General features: G+C 41.4%; 1 protein-coding gene across 1 annotated transcript; it reads right to left on the bottom strand.

The window, feature by feature from the left end:
- Nucleotides 1–555: 555 nt before the first annotated feature.
- On the bottom strand, nt 556–12,702 carry drd4a (dopamine receptor D4a). Its single transcript, XM_070906949.1, has 4 exons — nt 12,460–12,702; nt 7,545–7,657; nt 2,914–3,503; nt 556–770 (listed from the first exon to the last, which is right to left on the bottom strand). Exons 1-4 carry the CDS (start codon nt 12,700–12,702, stop codon nt 556–558), a joined length of 1,161 nt encoding a protein of 386 aa, XP_070763050.1.
- Nucleotides 12,703–18,748: the final 6,046 nt, after the last annotated feature.

Genomic DNA, 18,748 nt, shown 5'->3' on the forward strand with positions numbered 1-18,748 from the left:
GAATTTAACAGATTAAATTAATATTTAACATCTAAGTATTTTAGGTAGATATACGGTGAATACCCCTGCACCATAATCCTGCGTATAAGGACCATTTTCCAAACATCTGATCATCTGGTTGATTTGACCCCAGACAGAAGTTTCTGAAACTCTGAGATAACAACTGACCTGGCATTTAAAATCAGCAACAGACGACAGTTGTTCTGTCTGCACCCCTCCACAAACAAACGACCAGCTTTTTTAAGTGAAAACGTTTATTCTGAAAAGATGAATTTGAACATATAAAATCAGTTCTTGTCGGTTGTGTGATGTAGATGTGTTGCTGATCCTTTGAACTGTTTGTTCCTCAGACTGAAGCTTCATCACAGGAAACACGAAGCTCAAACAAACTTTGCTGTCGTCACATGTAGAAAAATAAAAACCTCACAGAGGAAGGAAACAATGGCAACGTACACAGACTACAGACAACAAAACAACAGTCAGTAGTGTCTCTTGCAGCTGCATTTAGAAATTGTCCATGCAGCAGCAGCAGCAGCGGCAGCAGCGGCGTCCTCGTCAGGCGTTCTTGGAGCAGAGGCGGTGCAGGAACTTTTTGAAGAAGTTCCTGAATTCTGTGTTGAAGACGGTGTAGATGACGGGGTTTAGAGCGCTGTTGACGTAGCCAAGCCACGTCACCACGCTCATCAGGGCCGGTGGGACGTGGCAGTCCTGACAGCGAGCTCGCATCGTGTGGAGGACAAAGAAGGGAGTCCAGCAGAACAGGAAGGCACCTGCAGGAGAAGAAGAAGAAGAAGAGTTTGTCTACAATCAGACAGAAACACCAAGAGCCTCACTTTCATTTTACCTTTAAACACTCCTCTACCAAGAGTCAGATGTTCCAGATGGATATCAGGTTCATCTCTGTGCAACCAGTACAGAGATCAGTCCAAGACGTGTTTAGCCTAGCTTAGCACAATTTACCATCTACACACCTACCAATCACCCTACCTATATACCTACCCACAATTTACCGACTTGCTGCTGAGTCAGATGAGCTAATGAGGTAGAGCTTCACCAACCTACCAGCCTAACTTACCTACCAGTCTGCCAACATGCCATCTATGCACCAGTTCACCTCCTCCCAACATCCTACTTCCACATCTTCCACATATCTATCCACCTACCAACCAACAGAGTGGTGGCCTTGTAATGTAGGTGAGCAGGTAGCTCAGTGGAAGGTAGCATCTCTCATTTTATCTATTCATGCAGCAACAGTTCATACTTGTTTAATACTATATAGACCACCAACACAGGAGTTAAATATACAAAATATTTTAGTGGTCAGACAATTTGCAATCAGCTATTTTCTTTGTATTGTTAAGCTCTACTGTCAGGCTGCCACCGGAACTGTCAGGTGAGCTAATGAAGCAGAGATTCATGAGAACTACCTGCACGCAGAAAATCGTGTCTGACCAAGCTTACGTAATAATTGGATTTCAGATTAAGAAGCTGTAGGATTAGCTGCTGCGTGCCAAAGGGAAGCACTTCTACGCATTAGGACCAACACTGGCCGCTATTAATAGGCCGACCTTTTCTAACTGATGTGCCTCTGGACAGACATCAGAGGTAGAGGTGTGGCGTTCAGGTACCCGCAGCCTCTGAACAGACATCAGAGGTGGCGGGAGGCCCATTATATCACTATTCGTGTAAGTGCATTGGCGGAAGGATGGTTCATTTTTGGCTAAATCTTTTGTAACTAAAGTAACTTTGTAATAACTAATTTAAATGTTTGTGAACTAATGTGACCAAAAATGTTGCTGTCTGCTTTTCAGGCCCTTTATGTTTCTCTGGAGGTCAAACAAAGTTGGGAGTCAAAACTTCAGCAGCACTTGTAGTGTAAAGAACTGTTTTATTGTCAGACCGAAGGCTTGTGGCCTACGTCAGGGTCCACGTTCTTTCTAAAGAGGCTACAAGCTGCAACACGTTGGTCCTGCAGTCAGTGTTGGGCTGTAACGCATTACTTACTGACAGCTGTGCAAGGGATTACAATGTGAAATTCAGTAATTACATTACAGTACCCAGAAGCTCTTTGATAATTTGGCATTTTTGGGGGTCGCCTTGTTCGCTATTTAACCAGGAGTTTGAAGGAGGGTTGACATCAGTTTCGTATCTGTGAGTTCAGTGGACAAACTTGTCCTAGTATGTGGTAAACCTGGCAGAAAATGTGCGGAGTAAGCCTGACTTTAAACCTGAATTGGTTGCCCCAAACTCATTTTAGAATCGGGCAAAATTTCCACCACCTCTAAAATTGTTTGATGTTAAGTTTGAGGGGCGCCTGATCAATCAGCAATCTGGCTGTTGGACGATCAAATGGATTTCACGTGAATGAAAATGTGTAGTGTTAGTTAACACAACGTACAAAATTAGTAACATTGTGTGTGTCAGCCCAGCTTGATGTATGTTGGTTGAGTTGAGCAGAGAGCAGAGTGTCAAACTTCTTTGAGCTTCTGTGTTATTTATTGAAAATAAACTATTTAAATAAGCACAAACCAGTTGACACACAGTAAACCTGGAGCTTTTGGGGGGCACTTGGAGTTGTGGGTTCCTGGGGCAGTAGTGAGGTCGGAGGCTACAAGTCAAAATGCCACCAGTGTTGGTGGAGTTTTGACCCTTGAAGACTTTTCTCCATGCACCTTCGAAGCAGGTGAAGTTGAGCCAGAAACCTCCAACTCTACAGCAGCCCGAGGCACAGAACTCAAAACCTTTATTGGGAGACGGATGAGTTTCGGCTTGTGGCATTCATGAGGCTCACAGTAAAGTTGTTCTTAATACTACAAGTGTGAATTTTGGACCCTCTAATCTGTGGGCTAGTTGCTCAGTTTGTTGGTAATCTAACCTTGTGTGGTAGAGATGTAACTACCAGTTTGAACTCACCCACAACGACAGGAAGCACCTTCATGGCCTTCCTCTCCCGGCTGTTGATCTTGGCAGTCTTCCTCCTGCGAGGGTCGGGGTTGAACTTGATCTCTGCAAAGCTGACCGTCGGCACGGGGCCGTCTTTGTACTCTGACGAGTGGAAGGGCCGGTCTGGGGACGGGAAGGTGGACGGCTCATCCGGAGTATCCGTCAGTTCCCGCTCTATGATGGGCGGCAGCGGCGGTGGCAGTGAGGCCAGCGGTGGCAGCGAGGCGGCGGCCTCCTGCAGCTTGCGGCAGGCCTGGATGCTGTTCTTGAGCTTGGCTTTCCGCGCTTCCTCCCAGCGCCGCAGGCCGCGGAACATGCCGCAGTACAGCAGCAGCATGATGGGACAGGGGATGAAGAAGGAACACACGGACGAGTACAGGACGTAGTCGTTGTTCTCCAGTTTACACTCGCTGGGGTCGCGGCCCGGCACGTTGTTGATTCCGAACATGATGGGTGAGGCCACAGCCAGGGCCACGATCCAGGTGGCCGACAGCAGCACCGTCTGCCGCAGGTCCACGTGCTTCCTGTTGTAGTTGAGAGGGATTAACACGGCGATGAACCTGCAACAAGTGAAAAAGTGAGAAATTTTACAATCTGCTGCACCGGAAATGACATCGCTGACAGCCTGAACAAACTGAGAACTGCCACATCATTATTCATGGGAGAGATTTGTTCTTTAGAAATAAGAAATCATTTCACTAACATCACGGCCCCTAGAGGCAGCAGTGTTCATTACAGCCACAATATGAACAAACAACTACCTGATGAGCTAGTGAGTCCTAGAGTCTTACCAGTGGTGGAGCTAAAACAGTAAAGTTTGTCCTGAAGGTGGTGCTAGAGGAAAGGTCATGAGGTCATTAAAATCTAAAGGGTTTGTCCTCTGGGGAGCAGGAATGTGACAAGGACAATTCAAGGACAACCTGTACGTTAGTTTGAGGTATGCTGGCTTTTCTTTGTGGTAACACCTAATTTCAACAGATTATATAATGGCTTTATCCTGGCAGTTTGTTTTCCATTATTTTTTGATCATCTTAGCTGCTTTTAGACGTCAGAACAGTACAGAACAGAGTTTTTATACAGATCCTCCTCCTGCTGCCAACTGACTTTCCCTCTCAGTCAAAAATATGTTGTTTAAGTGTCCAAAATCTTCTGAGGAGCATGAACGTGCTCTTTAAACTTGCTATTTCTTTATTTTTTGTGTACAAGTCATTAATCATTAAGATTCATCAATGGTATAGGTATACACTGTATATAATATAATATATATATACACAAATATATATTTTTGCTGCATTGTTTTGATGAGTGTATATATATATATAAATATCTTTTTGTTTCCTTTCTAGATACCTGATACTTTATGATAAATAAAGTTGTATTCACCACAGACACCACTGTGCTTTATTGCCTGATATTCAATTATTTTTTATAAAAACAGAGTTGGCAGTAGCATTCAGCACTAAGTAGTGTCTGCAGGTTTTCCTTTCAAATCCCCAACAACCTTTTCCAGTGAGGCAGGGCAGCCTGTATGTGGCCTGAGAGGTGAAACTCAGTGCAAACAAAAGCCTGTTAAGCACTCACTGCTGCTCGTTAAGCTTAATGCTGAGAGGTAGTAATAACTAAGGCGACTCTGATGAGTGTATCAGCATTTTTATCAGCTCAGATCTTCTCCCATCTGGGCATTGGTGGCTCGACAATAAGAAAACTATGTTCGGAGTGAATTTAGTCTGAAGATAAACCTGAAAAATAGGATTTTTAAATTATGCCCTTGAGGACCATGAATATTCACATCCAATGTTAAGTCAGTCTGTTGGACAAATAAAAACATCCAAGTTAAACTTTGCAGAGATGCCACATACAAAACACACACACACACACTCCATCTTGTACTTGGACATAATACCAAAAATGATCATAATTGTAATGACAATAAAAAACTTTATTTAAACAGCACCTGTCATACATGAAATGCAGCTTGAAGTGCTTAATAAATACATATTTATGTAAATAAACAATTAACAGAATAACAAGTTGTTTTACTGCAGAATCAGATCCACAGATCTTTTTTTTTCCCAACACCAGAAACTTTGACCTTTCACGTGTCATAAAATGACAGGTGGAACTAATAACATTAATGATGCTTCCTTACGGCAATTATTGCAATGCAGCAATTAATAAAGTTATTAGTTACACTTTTGACACTTTGATTGACAGGTCAAAATGTCTGCTGTGACATTTATTTGAATAGATAGACACTGAGATCAAAAAGAGGACATAATCAGTATGTGACAAAAACACAGAATAGTGATTACACAGTAAGAAAAACAATTACAAGTAGTCGTCGAAATGCTTCAGTATAATATTTTAAAACTTTTTGTAACGTTTTGTATTATTATATTAATATATGTGTATATTTAAAACCAGTTCTTCCAAGTTCTGTTTGAACATGTGGTACAGATGAAGAACTCTTCCAATCTTTATGCTAAGCTAAGCTAACTAGCTGCTGCCTGTAGCTTCATATGTAATGGACAGATGTGGGTGGTATTAATCTTCTCATCTAACGCTCTGCAAGAAAGCGAATAATCGTATTTCCCCAAATATTCCTTCAAAGGACTTGATCATGATCAGGAGGAAAAACATGTGATGTGGATTAAAGACATGCTTTTGACTGACCTCCCTGACTTTCCAACAAGAAGTATTAATAACAGACTCTTCAGGCAGGTCTTCAGGCTCAGGGGCCCCTTCAGGCCCCTCGTCCTGTTCAGTAATCCATCCATGAATGACAGCAGGTCATCAGTCAGTTTGTGGTTAAAACAATCAAACCTGCAGAGAGACCAGAACATGTCCCCCTTCAGCAGCAGCAGTAGGTGGACTCTCTGAAGACCTCCAGGATCAGTTTCCTGCCCAGTCTTGTTGAATTATTCAGGCTCTGTCATCCAGTTAAACGTCTAAATGCTGCTGGCTGCTTCAAAAAGCTTCAGATCATCACCATCAGTCCACGTTAGCTTCACTGCCTCCATCGGTCTCTGATGTAATCATATTTTCTGGAGTTGGGACATCAGATTTGACGAGCAGCCCCGGTTTTCAGCTCAGAGTTTCATCCTTCATCATCAGCCGAGAGTTCAGATAATCTCATTTGGTCAAACTAAACGAAGCTGGCAGTTCATCACCGCAGACGCGTCCTTCATTTGGGGCTTTAAATTGTTCTGTCTGCTCTGATTTTTCTTCTTCTGGAGATTTTACAGGAAACAGACAAAAGGTCATCGTCATATTTCCACATGAGAGTGAACTGTGACGGCGTGACTGTCTGAACCTGACGGTCTTCAGAAGGAGAGCTGAAACTCACAGCCAGGTGTCCTCTGTGTCCCTGACAGACCGCCCAGGGTTCTGGTTTGATTAATCAGCTGCTTGTTGCTGGATGACCCTGACCTGAGGCCGATTAAAGCGGAGTCTGTGAGTGACGGCTGAACTTTGACCTCTTCCTTTTAATCAACTGCACAGAGTTTCCTCTGATATTCCTACAAGAGTTTCAGGGTTTGTTTGTTTGCTGCAGAGCTGCATCTTCATTCATCTGCATCTTCCTCACTACAGCTGGAGAACATTCACCAAACAGCTTCTGTGGGGTCCATTTTTAGGTGTTCTGAAGATATGGACGTTAAACCCCAACAATGACTGGACTGTCCTGGACCAAATACCTGCAAAACTAATGACATTCCCAACAGCCTCAGCTACACTTTGTGTTTAGTGCTAATGCATTAGCATGCTGGCAAGCTAAACTACGATGATGAACATGCTTGACATCATTATGTTAGCATTTATTTCAAAGCACCACTGTGGTTTAAGTACAGGCTCACAGAGTCGCTAGCATTATAAATAATATATTGTTATATATTTATTTATTCATAATATATTACTAAGTCTGACTTGCTGTTGTGACTTTTACGTAAAAGTGACTTGTGCTCATATTCGGACATGAGACCAATTTTAAATTGTCATGACATTTTCGTAACGAGGTTCATGTCTGAAAGAGTTCTCCACTGATTTATCATTGAACTTCTATAACATCGTCTGTCTCCTGATGGACAGTTTGAACCCCCCCCCCCCCCCCCCCCATCAAAATCAATACAGTAGAACCAGAACGACTTTTTTATTCCATGCATTTTTCTTTCTTGTCTCCTTCATTACCCACAATGCAACTCGACTAGATTGAACAGATTCAGGTGTGTTATGCTAGTAGTGGCTAATGTAGCTTGGAGCTGCTAGCCTGCAGCAGGGATGAGCAGCGGTCTGGAAAGCTCACTTTTTTCTAACAACATCAATATTTTTTCATTTTCAAACTTGTAGTCTTCAGACCCACCAGACTCTGACTCACATGAGGCTTCATACAACATCTTCACATGTGCAGTAGCACTCACCTGAAAACAAACCTTGATGTGTAAGATCTATTTAAAACCTCACAGTTAGAGTTCAAACACCTTTAAAACTTGCAGCAGGTCGAAGGTCAGATCAGCATTTAACTCATATTTTCACATATTTGACCTGCTGTTTACTTGCAGTGACGTCTGTCTGTTTGCGTGTACCTGTGCAGGTGAACAACTGACCTGTCGATGCTGATGGCGCAGAGGTTGAAGATGGAGGCGGTGCACAGCATCACATCCATGGTCATCAGACCGTCACAGACGGTGGTGCTGAGGGTCCACACGCCGTCCTGGAACTGAAACACAAACACACTCTCAGTACATTCACTCAAACTCAACATTAACATACAAGCTGTATTTACTGTACAGACACACACAGACATACCGTAAACACATCATGTAACTTTGAGGTACTTTACTTAGTAAATTATACTACTTTTTACTTTTACATAGAAAACTATGATCACCTAATAAAATGTGGCACGTCGTGACAGAATAAAGTACAAAGAGATTAAAATGAGCTCATCCTCGATGCTGCTGACACATTAATGCACCAGTAAGAATTATTGCAATGACATACTATATAATAATATATCAGACAACGTGCTTCTACTTTTCATACTTAAATCAATACATTTTGCAGAGAAGACTTCTGTACTTTTACTGAAGTATATTTTTGCATAAAATATATATATAAATCATCAGCAGTAAATAAAGTAAATAAAACAAATAATCTATACACATAAAAAATATATACAAGATAAATAAATACATACATAATTACTTTAATAAAAGTAAAAATGAACATATAAAATACACATGAATAAAATATAAATACATTAATGCAAATGAAAAAATGTGAATAATTACATAAATGCACATATAAACAAATGCTAAAAAGAAATAAATTAAAATATGAAATACCCTCATCATAACCCCCTCTATAAAAAGCTTTAAAAGGATTTATTGCAGAATTTATAAACACCTTAATCTAAATCAAGTCCTTGAGCACGTCCATGAATTTACTTGTAGTGGAGTATTTTGATGTTGTGGTATTATCACTTTTACTCAATAATAATGCGAACCCTGAAGCTGAAACACGGCCCTGATTAAATTAGTTTCCGTGGTCAAATGTTTGTTGACACGATGAAGACAAATAAAGGTTTAGATTAACAAACAAAGATAAACTGTCAGCAGGAAACTGGAAAAATACGTTGAACGGATAAACAAACAGGCACAAAGACGACGTGAGGGAGAGGACAAAAGAATGAACACTATGGGCTCATTTTCATTGTTTTTCTAAAATCCATTGTTTTTGTGGGGCCCCTCTGCTGACCTGCGACCCCTGGAGCAGGACGTCTGGAGGAATGTACAGACTGTGTTTGGTTGTTGTTCTCTGAGCTCTGGAAGACAAAGACTGACTGAAAGAGAACTTCCTGTTGTGATCATTGGATTAAAGTTAAAGAAAGAAATTAATCAACGAGAATGAAATAAAACATGTGACATTCAAGACTCAGCGTTCATATGAAGAACAAATAAAATCAGAGGAAATGATTGGTCATTCTGAGTCTGCTCAGTGATGTCACCAAAAGGGGCGGGGCTTCATCAGGAGGTTAGCTGGAGTTCAGAACTGACGGTTAAAGGGACAGTTCACTGATGTTAAAACCAGGACCTCACTAACATGTTGGTTCCCTGCAGGAGATTAAACACGGACACATACAGTATCTTAACTGAATTAATTAATTCATTAGATACAAGAACGTTCAAAAGTACTTGTACTTGTTCTGAGCATGACTTGTCTTCTACGCCGACTTGTTGTCTTGATCTTGACATTTGCTGTTGAAGACTGTGTGATTCAGCCAAAAGCTCCAGAACAAGCGAGTAAGTGGACCTTGATTCAGACGGTTTTGTCAGCTGTTGTTTCCAACAGGTCAACAGTGAACTGTCAAACTCAGCTTTTAAGTTAGTTAGCTCAGTTAGCCGCTCAGTTAGCCGTTGAGCTAGCACTCCGCTGCCCAGGCTGGGAGCTCAAAGCACCGGGGGAGTGTTGGTGTTTGCACCGCTAGCGCAGGAGCTTTGGACCTCCAGGAGGAGGAGGTTTAATAAAGCTTTATTTAAGCTTTACAGCTAATAGACCGCTAGCTGCACCACTAACTGAGCTAATTAGCTAATGGCAGCTACAGTTAGCGGTTACTTGAGCAAAAAGCTATCTATCCATCAGTAAACTTGTGAATCACAGAGAGTTGATGCAAATATTTTCTCCATAAAACACAATCCAGTTTCACCAAAATCAGTTAATAAAGTTATAAAGTTGTGTTATTGTACAGTAACCAGTGAGGCACGGCCACCAGAAACACACGTCTATTGTTTTTCCAGCCTAATTCTTCTCTCATTTGCTGTCTGATAAACAGTAAGTTCATCAAATTCAGGTCACAAACAACAACATATTTGGTCTTTGCAAAAGGAAATGATGTACGTGCTTATTTGCATATAGAGCAGGAAGTGAGATCCGATCTCAAGTGGACACTGAGACGCATGTGGAGACGCATGTGGAGACGCATGTCAACGCCAGGTGTAAACAGTGATCCAAGCAACAGTGTCGCTAATGAGAAATGAGGCTGTAAGACTTCACTAGATGGATGTTATTTATTGTTTGTGATGCTTGAGTTAACTATTCACATTCTAGGTGTTGACCCTTGACCCCTGTGAAGTCAGACATGTTAGCGACATGGTTTGACTTGAGTAGAAGTTACTGGCCTGTTTTATTTATGAGCTATGAGGCTGTGTAGTTACCATATTTTACATCTTCGAAAAATTTGTAACAGCGTTTTCAGGGCCAACCTAAATCCTACATGTTTATATAATCCATTATAAATCTTGAATGCAACCAGTCACTTCAAATAAATCTTCATGTTCAAGGAAACCTGGTTTATGCTGAAAAAAGAAAATGTGCAATTCATCCATATTTGAAGCTAATAAGAGACTTTGAGAGGCTAATAAATGGAGGGAGCACAAAAATATGGCTTTGAATTAACTAAAACACCAACGTCCTGATCTGAGTAGAAAAATGTTCACTTTTAAAATTTGACAGCTGAAGAAGTTCAGCCTGCAGCAGGTTCTGCGATCACTTAACCTCCTCATTTATCATTTATAACATAAACATTTAATAAATGGTTTATTACCCGATATAAAGTATTAATAAATGTATTTGTCAACAACTTTAACTCCTCCTGTGAAGCATCAGTTCTGGTGTATAAACAGATAATGAATGACAACATTGCAAAATTTCTTCATAGACGCTACAATCATTTAAAATGCTGCACATTAATAAACATTAATAATACAGGTCCTTAATAACTACAGCGTGAACATCAGGAAGAGATGTTAATACTTAATTAATTAATCCATTTTATCTTGTTTTATGTACATCAGTCCGTGTGCCTCAGTCTCTCTGAGTGTTTTATGTTCATAGCGAGACACATTTCCCTTCGGGGACACTAAAGTTGATTTTACTGGGAAAATCTGGCCAAGACGATAAAAATACAAAAACCTCCCATAAGCGTAAAATCTCTTCTTTGTTTAAACAAACACAACGATGTCCTCACAGCTATATATATATCCAACGTGTTACTGTGCTCTCTAAAAGCTCTTCCCTTGTCTTTACTCGCTCCACAACATGTTAGAAAACGTATTACGGGCCAATGTTTTGGCTGTATTTTCTTAAGTACAACTCTGAGGTACTTGTACTTCACTTCCCATTTTCTGCTACTTCTACTTCACCACAATTCAGACAGAAATATTGCACTTTGTTAATTTGATAACTTTAGTTACTCTTCAAAGTCAGATTTGATGCTAAATGTTTAAAGCATTACTTACACTTGTACACTGTGGTGTTGCTACTTTAACTAATGTTACCGCAGTGTTCATTATTGTATATTTTATTTGTATATTACTGTGTTTTCTTGTTTCTTAATGTTGAATCACACTTTTATTGACACAAATCCATCACAGCCAAATATGGACCATCGTCTCTTTAAGGAATCCGAGGAGTAAAGTGTCTGAATATATAAATTTAATTATAGCTGCATCAGGTTCAAGTTTACTCTTAATTGTACTTTTACGTCGTAAACTCTCCTCAGCTCAGCAGCTTCTCTCATCTTCGCTGCTCTTATTGTTGCCGTTTTTCTCTGCACATTTAATGTCTTTTATCGTCTTATTGTGTTTTTATTGTGTTTATGTTGCTGCAAACATAATTTCCTCCTGTCCATCTGAATTGAGAGAACAGAAGATCACAACATTTGAGAAACAAATATCTGGTGTGAAAATGTACCTGTTGTTTGTCTGAACCCCATTGTTTTACCTGTACAATATACTATGTGATTAAGGTACTTTTAATGGGATTTTAACGGCTAGTGGATAAATTAATGGTTTATCTACATGGTTTAAGGGATTCACAAGGTGTAAAAACCCCCTTTACCAACCCCTGACCAGATGACATGGCAGCCATCTCTTAATTTATACCTTAAAATATCCTTACATTTTCAATTAACATGAACATTTTGTGATGACTTTCACCCTTTTCCGTTAGTTTAAAGAGGTTTTAAACCCTTTAAACCAAACATATAATCAATTAAAACAACACAAAATGAGAAGTAGGCCTAATGGATTTGTTTCAAATCCTTGTGGAAATTAAGGGAAAGGGCAAACACCCCTTCAATTCTACTTAACTTAATTAAGGGCTTTTCAAGTAAAGGTTTTTTTAAAGGGGTTTTGTTATTGATTTGGACAAATTAAGGGATCTCTGATTACAACCTTAATTTAGATTAAGGTGTTTGGTGTGTGGTCAGGGCTAAATTGAGGTTTATTTGGGCTTTTGATCAGCCCTTTAAAACAGATTTGAAAGGAAGATATTGGGATCCATGACACCTGTGCAGAGACCCGACAGACCTGCATCTGGACTCTGAGGTCAAGCAGCTCTGCGGGGCCCCTGGAGGTCTGGATGCAGCTGTGAGGTTAACATTTAAAGTAGAGAAGATATCTCACCTGTACTCAAACTAACGTGTAATATTTCCACAGGCTGTGGTTCAGGTGTTCTCACCTCGGAGTAGACGAAGAGCGGCAGCACGAGCACCGCGAGCATCAGATCCGCCACCGCGAGACTGACGATGAAGTAGTTGGTGGTGGTCTTCAGCGCTTTCTCGGTGAACACGCTTAGACACACCAGCAGGTTCCCGCAGATGATCACCACGATCAGCAGCACCCCGAACAGCAGGGCCGGCAGGTTGTGTCCCCTCGCGGCCGCCTCCGGGACCTCCACCGCCGCGCTCAGGTTGGCCGCCATCTACGCCGCGGCTCTTCCGCTCCGTCCCGGTCCGAGCCGCAGCAGCGCGGCCAGCGGGCTCTCATGAAGGCCGGGCCGGACGCTGGTCCCTGTACTGTTCTCTCATTATGGTGCCACGGAGACTCAGACTCTACCAGACTCTACCGCGGAGCTCCAGAGCGCCGCGGTGCGCACTTTACGCAAAAAACACTCCGCGTAAAACAGGATGGAAACAGATGGAGTTTGGTCTTATTTACAAAGTAAAACACACACACTTACACCGTTAACTTATAATTGCTAAACAGGTGCTGATAAAGTTCCGTCTGTCTTCTTTAGAAAGAACATTTTGTGTCGCAAAGATGAAAAAACTCGGAGGAAACAGGCGGAGTTGATTAAAGCGCATTAAAATCCTCCAGTCATTAGAAAGTTGAGGAGGAAATCCATGTCTCCCGGGTCAAAAGCTCAGGTTGTTGAGAGACGTCCACCCGGAGCGTCTCTGCGGTCAGACCGCGGGGAGTGTGTCGGTCTGCGGGTGTCTTCAGCTCCGGTGTGCTCACCTACAGACTGCAAAAGGCCACCGGGGCCAAATTAGCCGACTAAAGCCGCTTATCAGCTGCGCTTTACGGTGTCCTTCAGTCCTTGAGCTCCAGCAGGAGACACAGTTTGTCCATCTGTCTGTCTGTTCATCTGTCCGTGTGTGTGTGTGTGTGTGTGTGTGTGAGAGAGAGAGAGAGGGACTGGAGCGGCCGCTGCAAAAAATATCCGCAACTTTATTTAACAGTTAACTGAAAGGGATTTTTAGACCTTTAAAAAAGGCCCTTAAATCGTGCAGATAAATCATTAAAACCCCTTCTTATGTCACAATGCATGGAAATCCTGAAAATCCATTTAAAATCCCTTAATTACATCATTATTCTACTGTATGTGTAAATACATGGAATTTTAAATCTGCAACAACACCAGCTCAATCCATTCATTAATAAATCAATGAATGGATTGTTATATATTAAGGGTATTTTTAATAGATTATCTGCATGGTTTAAGTGGTTTTTAAAAGGCTTTAAAATAATAACATGAAAGCCATCTCTTAAATTACACCTTCATTTTTCAATTAAGAAAATTCAGGTATAATGGAGGCTAAAACATGTTGGCAGGACATTTCTTGCAGTGTAGAGTGAAGGACTGTGGGTTAAACTGAGCGGAGAGCTGCAGGGCAGAAGGCAGAGAGGAGGAATCCCCCGCTCAGACAGAAAACTGCAGGAATCCTCTGCTGCTGTTTAGTCTCAACATCTGGATTTATTTAAGTCAAGAGAACACGAGACTCAGATTAGAACCAGTGCAAAATTATAAACCATCTTCTTCAGTTACAAGTTCAAACTCAAGCTCACGTTTTCTAAGAACACTATAAACATATCAAAGTATTCAAGTTGTCATACAACAAGTCAACCTGAGTACCGGTCTACAGTACTGCAAGCGCCCTCCACAGGCTGCAGTGTTCATTACAGCCAACTATGTGAACAACTAAGCAAGTCACTGTAGCTGTTGTAAAAAGAAGTCCGATTGTATAGAAGTCTATGAGAAAAAGACCCGACTTCTCGCTTGATTAATTTCCTCTGTAAACATTTCCCTCATGAGTTTATGGTCTCAATCTCTAATTTCAAGTCTTCTTCAATACAGTCTGATGTTCATTTTGTAAATTATGGTTCCATTTAGAGGAAAATAGACGATGAAGCAGGGTATGTTTTAGGGCAGGGCTACCTTGTGATTGACAAGTCGCTACCACAGCGACCAGTCAATCAGGATAGAGGCGTTCGGTTGTGCTAAAAGACACTCGCATGGCGTAGCCAGGAGCCGGGTGCAGTCAGGTAGCCGGTATATGCAGGCGTGCATCCTGTCCTCGGGTTCTCAGATCCCTGGCCAAACTCGAGGCTTCAAAACGGTAGTCCACAAACCAGAAGGGGACGTCATGTGGCTACGTCCACTTCCTTTATACAGTCCTTTATGTGGTTGCTGGTGTTTATAGGTGGCTGCTACATGGTTGCTATGGTTTTACTAGTGGTTACAAGGGTGTTGTAAGTGACCTCAGTGTTAGCACGTTGGCTGCTATGGTGTTGATGCACGGCTATGGTGGTTGTCGAGCGGTTGCCATGGTGTTGATACATGACTGGAGCAAGCACCAACCTCCGGGTTTGAAAAGTGAAGCCAATGCGCTGACCGTGCATGCAGCCTGTTACAGTCGCTCCTGTTTGTTTTCTTATTTTTTCTAACTTTTCTCCTTTATTGCTTTTATTTAACTCAGTACTTACTAAATACTATAGTACAATTTCCCTCCTTTATCAATAAAGTAATTCTGATTCTGACTCTGATTCTGTCAATGGACTGATTGCTAAGTGGTTGCTATGGTGTTGATATATGGCTGAGGTGGTTGCTAAGTGGTTCCTGAAGTTTTTGGGGTGGTTACCACATAGTTATCAGGTGGAGGCTGTAAGGTGGCTAACTTATTGCTTAGGTGTTACCGTGTGGTCACCGCGGTGTTTGTAGCTTTAGCATTAAAGAATAAATGCTCCAGAAACAGGTGGAGCTAAAAGTTTTAATTGTAATCGATGTGAAGGTTCACATATTTTGCAGTTCCTTAAGACACAAAAGAGTCTCCTCCAGTTGTCTAACAAGTGGCTAAAAATAGTCATCAGAGTGAGGGAGGTCACACTGAGTCCCTGAGGGAAACTGCGCTGATCAGGCTGACGGGCTGTCGCTCTGCTCTTTATGTTAATTAGACGTATCAACGGGTATGAACGAGTTCGATGAAAGATGATTGATGAGCGATTCAGATCCAGAGTGTTTGTCAGGACGTCAGAGCTCAGCTGCTGTTTTCACTCAGCAAGTCAGAAATCACCGCCGCCGGTCAGACTGAACATCTGAACATCAGTCTGTCTCTCAGGAAACATGAGCAGCGATCAAATGGCTTGATGCAGTCACATGACCTCACCTGTTTCCAGGTAACACTGTGCATGTTAACCTCCACATTATTACACACTGTTCAAACATACAAAATCTATATACATATATTCATAAATTAAAGAATTGGAGTGTCATCTTACTGATAAATTGAGTTAATAAAGGAAAATACTCTTGTTTTTTTATATTTGTATCCATCAATGCTGCTTCATTGAGTCAGTCTAAAAATCGTTTGAGAGCATTGAGTTCAATGAGATGTTACAGAAAAATAGTGCTTTTACAGATGTTACGTGATTTATTGCTTTTCCTACATCCTTTAAACATGCACATTGTGAAGTTGCATTATACATTACTTAATAAATACACAGATAAATCGAAAAAAAGAAAACAGGGGAAACAGCTCTGAAGCCAATTCCTTCCATTATATAAAGATGCATGAAAAACTATTTAAGAAAGTAACAAAACTAAAAAAATAACAAGATATTGCAGAGGAGAGTTCACCTTAGCAACCACAGATGTCCACACAGGGAGTTGTTTAGCTCCATGGATTCTCCTTATTAATGTTTCTACACAAAGTATGTCCAGGAAAAATAATATAAAAGACATGAAGGGATACTTTCTCATCTTTGTTTGTTTTCAGGGATCTGTAGCTGATTGGTTCAGCCTGAAAACCAGCTCTCTGTTTGTAAGTGTAAGGACATGATGGGACTCATGGTCATGTTGTTGCTGTTGTTCCTGGGAATTTGAGGGTTTTAATGACCTGATGAGTAATGAGATTTTTAGGGCTAGATCCTATATACTTTTTAGACAATTTGACCAAAAAATATCAAATATTATGAAGGGATTCAGGATTTGTCCTCCAAAACCAGGTGAGACATACAATGTACAGAAATCTAATTAAACAGTTAATTGAATAAATGAAATGTGTTTTTTCTTAAATCCTCCAAAAATTGTACAGAGTGTGGTTGATGGCTAGTCACAAATGTCTTATGCAGATGGGGTGTGTATTTCTAAAAATCCTGCCTGGTGAAGAAAACTAACTTTGATGTGATTTCGATTTTTTGTTTTCGCTATGAATAAAAAAATCTGATGAAATAGTCATAAGAGCAAGTTTTTTTCTGACACACGTCAGTGTTACGACAGCGTCATTGAGTCACAGTCTGTGTTAAAAAAAAAGTAAATCTGGTTACAGTCACTCAGTCAGTATTTTCAGACTGCTTTCACATGTTTTATCATTTTCCCACTGCCGCTGCCCTCCAGTTTGCTTCAGGATCCAACAGATGCTTCAACATCCTCCTCCTCCTCCTCCTCCTCCTCCTCCATCCTGACCCTCCTGCCTGTGGCTGAGGGCAGAAGGAGCAGAGAAAAGAAAAGAGGGAGGATCATTGCTGTTGGTCTCATGATATAATATACTTCCTTTTTGTATGTAAGCAGCTGCAATGTGAGCGTCATTGTTCACTTTTAGCTCTTCTTTTCAGTGACTCACCAACTTGTATCGTGGTTCTTCCCAGAACCTGAACTTAAAGAGACCTTTGGTACAATGTTCTTCTTGTGTTTCCACTTTACAAATCGGGACTTCGATGAAGTGATTTTCCATCAGGTTTACTCTGAATCCAGGTCCCTGCTGAGACTGAATCACAGTTTTTCAGTTTGCTCCACTGCAGCATTATGATCCTTTATTGTTCTATAATCTTGATTTCTTTAATTTTTCTTGCTCTGTTTGGCTTTGTGTTGAATGTCTGAGAACTCACAGACTCCAGCTGCCTCTGAACAGCCTCTCCACAAACACTAACAAGGACCTGGACTCTCTCTTCTCCCCTCTTAATTTGAGTTTTAGGCCTTGTTGTCTGCTGTGATGATGGATCAGCTGAGTACTGATGTCATCCAAACCTCCAGGGACCGGCGTTGGACACTCCCCCTGTCTGTCTTCAGACAAACACAACTACATTTATAATTCAGGATCACAGAATAGTTTAGTTTACCTTACAGCAGCTGTGAAGTGAACCAGTTTAATGTTCCTGCATCTATTTTTGGCTGCTGGTGACATTTAACTCCAGTTTGTAAAAATCAGACATGCGACCCCTCATTCCTTAAAGGAAAAACATATTTCAACTTTCAATGTGGCTATTGGTCAGGTTGAAATAAACCGAAAACTTTCCTTTAGGGCTGCCCGACCCCCTGAAGGACCCCTGGAACAACCTTAAAGGCTCTAGAAACTCCTTAAGGACCACTAAAGGTCCTCTACCACTGGGAGCTCTTCAAGGAACACTGGAACCGTCCCAAGGATAATTAGGCCCTCCTCAGGGATCATTTGAACCACTTACAGTACAATGACCCCTGTAACCCTTCTCAAGGACCATTGGGACATTGAGGAACACCTAGAACCACCTCAAGGACCACTTGAGTTCCTCAGCGATCACTGGAATCTTCTCATAGAGCACTAGAACCATCTCAGAACCACATTACGGAACCACCAACTTCCTCAAGGACCTTTTGACCTGCTCAAGGACCAACATGACCAATCAAATGACCAATGGAGCCCTCTCAAGGACCGCTACAAACTCCTTAAGGACTGCTGAAACCTCCCAAAGGACCTCTAATCCGACTCAAGGGCTGGGAAGAGATTAAAACCAACGATGAATGTATCTTGACGTCCTTGTCCTGAAGTGTTACACTGAAATAAAACAAACACTTCCTCTTCTTTAAGAACAATAATCAAATCTGCTCAGTAAGTGAAGCTGAATTAGTTAATGAAGTTTTGAACAGACACTTCCTGCAGGCTGCTGTTTCAGCAGCAGAAATGAAGCTTCCTTCCCGGAGGTTCATTTTTCTTTAATTAAAGATGTGTTTGTGTTCAGGAGGCGGAGCTGAACAGGAGCTGATGACGGCAGTGTTCATCAGAAACCTCATTCAGGATAATGAAAACAAAGTGTTTTCTGCTCCACATCATTCAGACGATATGAGACTGTCTGGAACAGACGACCACACCGGGCTGTTTCATTTCACTGAACATGTTTTCATTTGTGGCAACACAGATGAGACGGCGGCTCCTGATGCCATCAGCTCAGCCTCCGTCTGCTTTACATCCTCTGATGAATAAAACTAATCACAT

This window comes from Enoplosus armatus, chromosome 6 (genome assembly GCF_043641665.1).
Source record: "Enoplosus armatus isolate fEnoArm2 chromosome 6, fEnoArm2.hap1, whole genome shotgun sequence".
NCBI classification, from domain to species: domain Eukaryota; kingdom Metazoa; phylum Chordata; class Actinopteri; order Centrarchiformes; family Enoplosidae; genus Enoplosus; species Enoplosus armatus.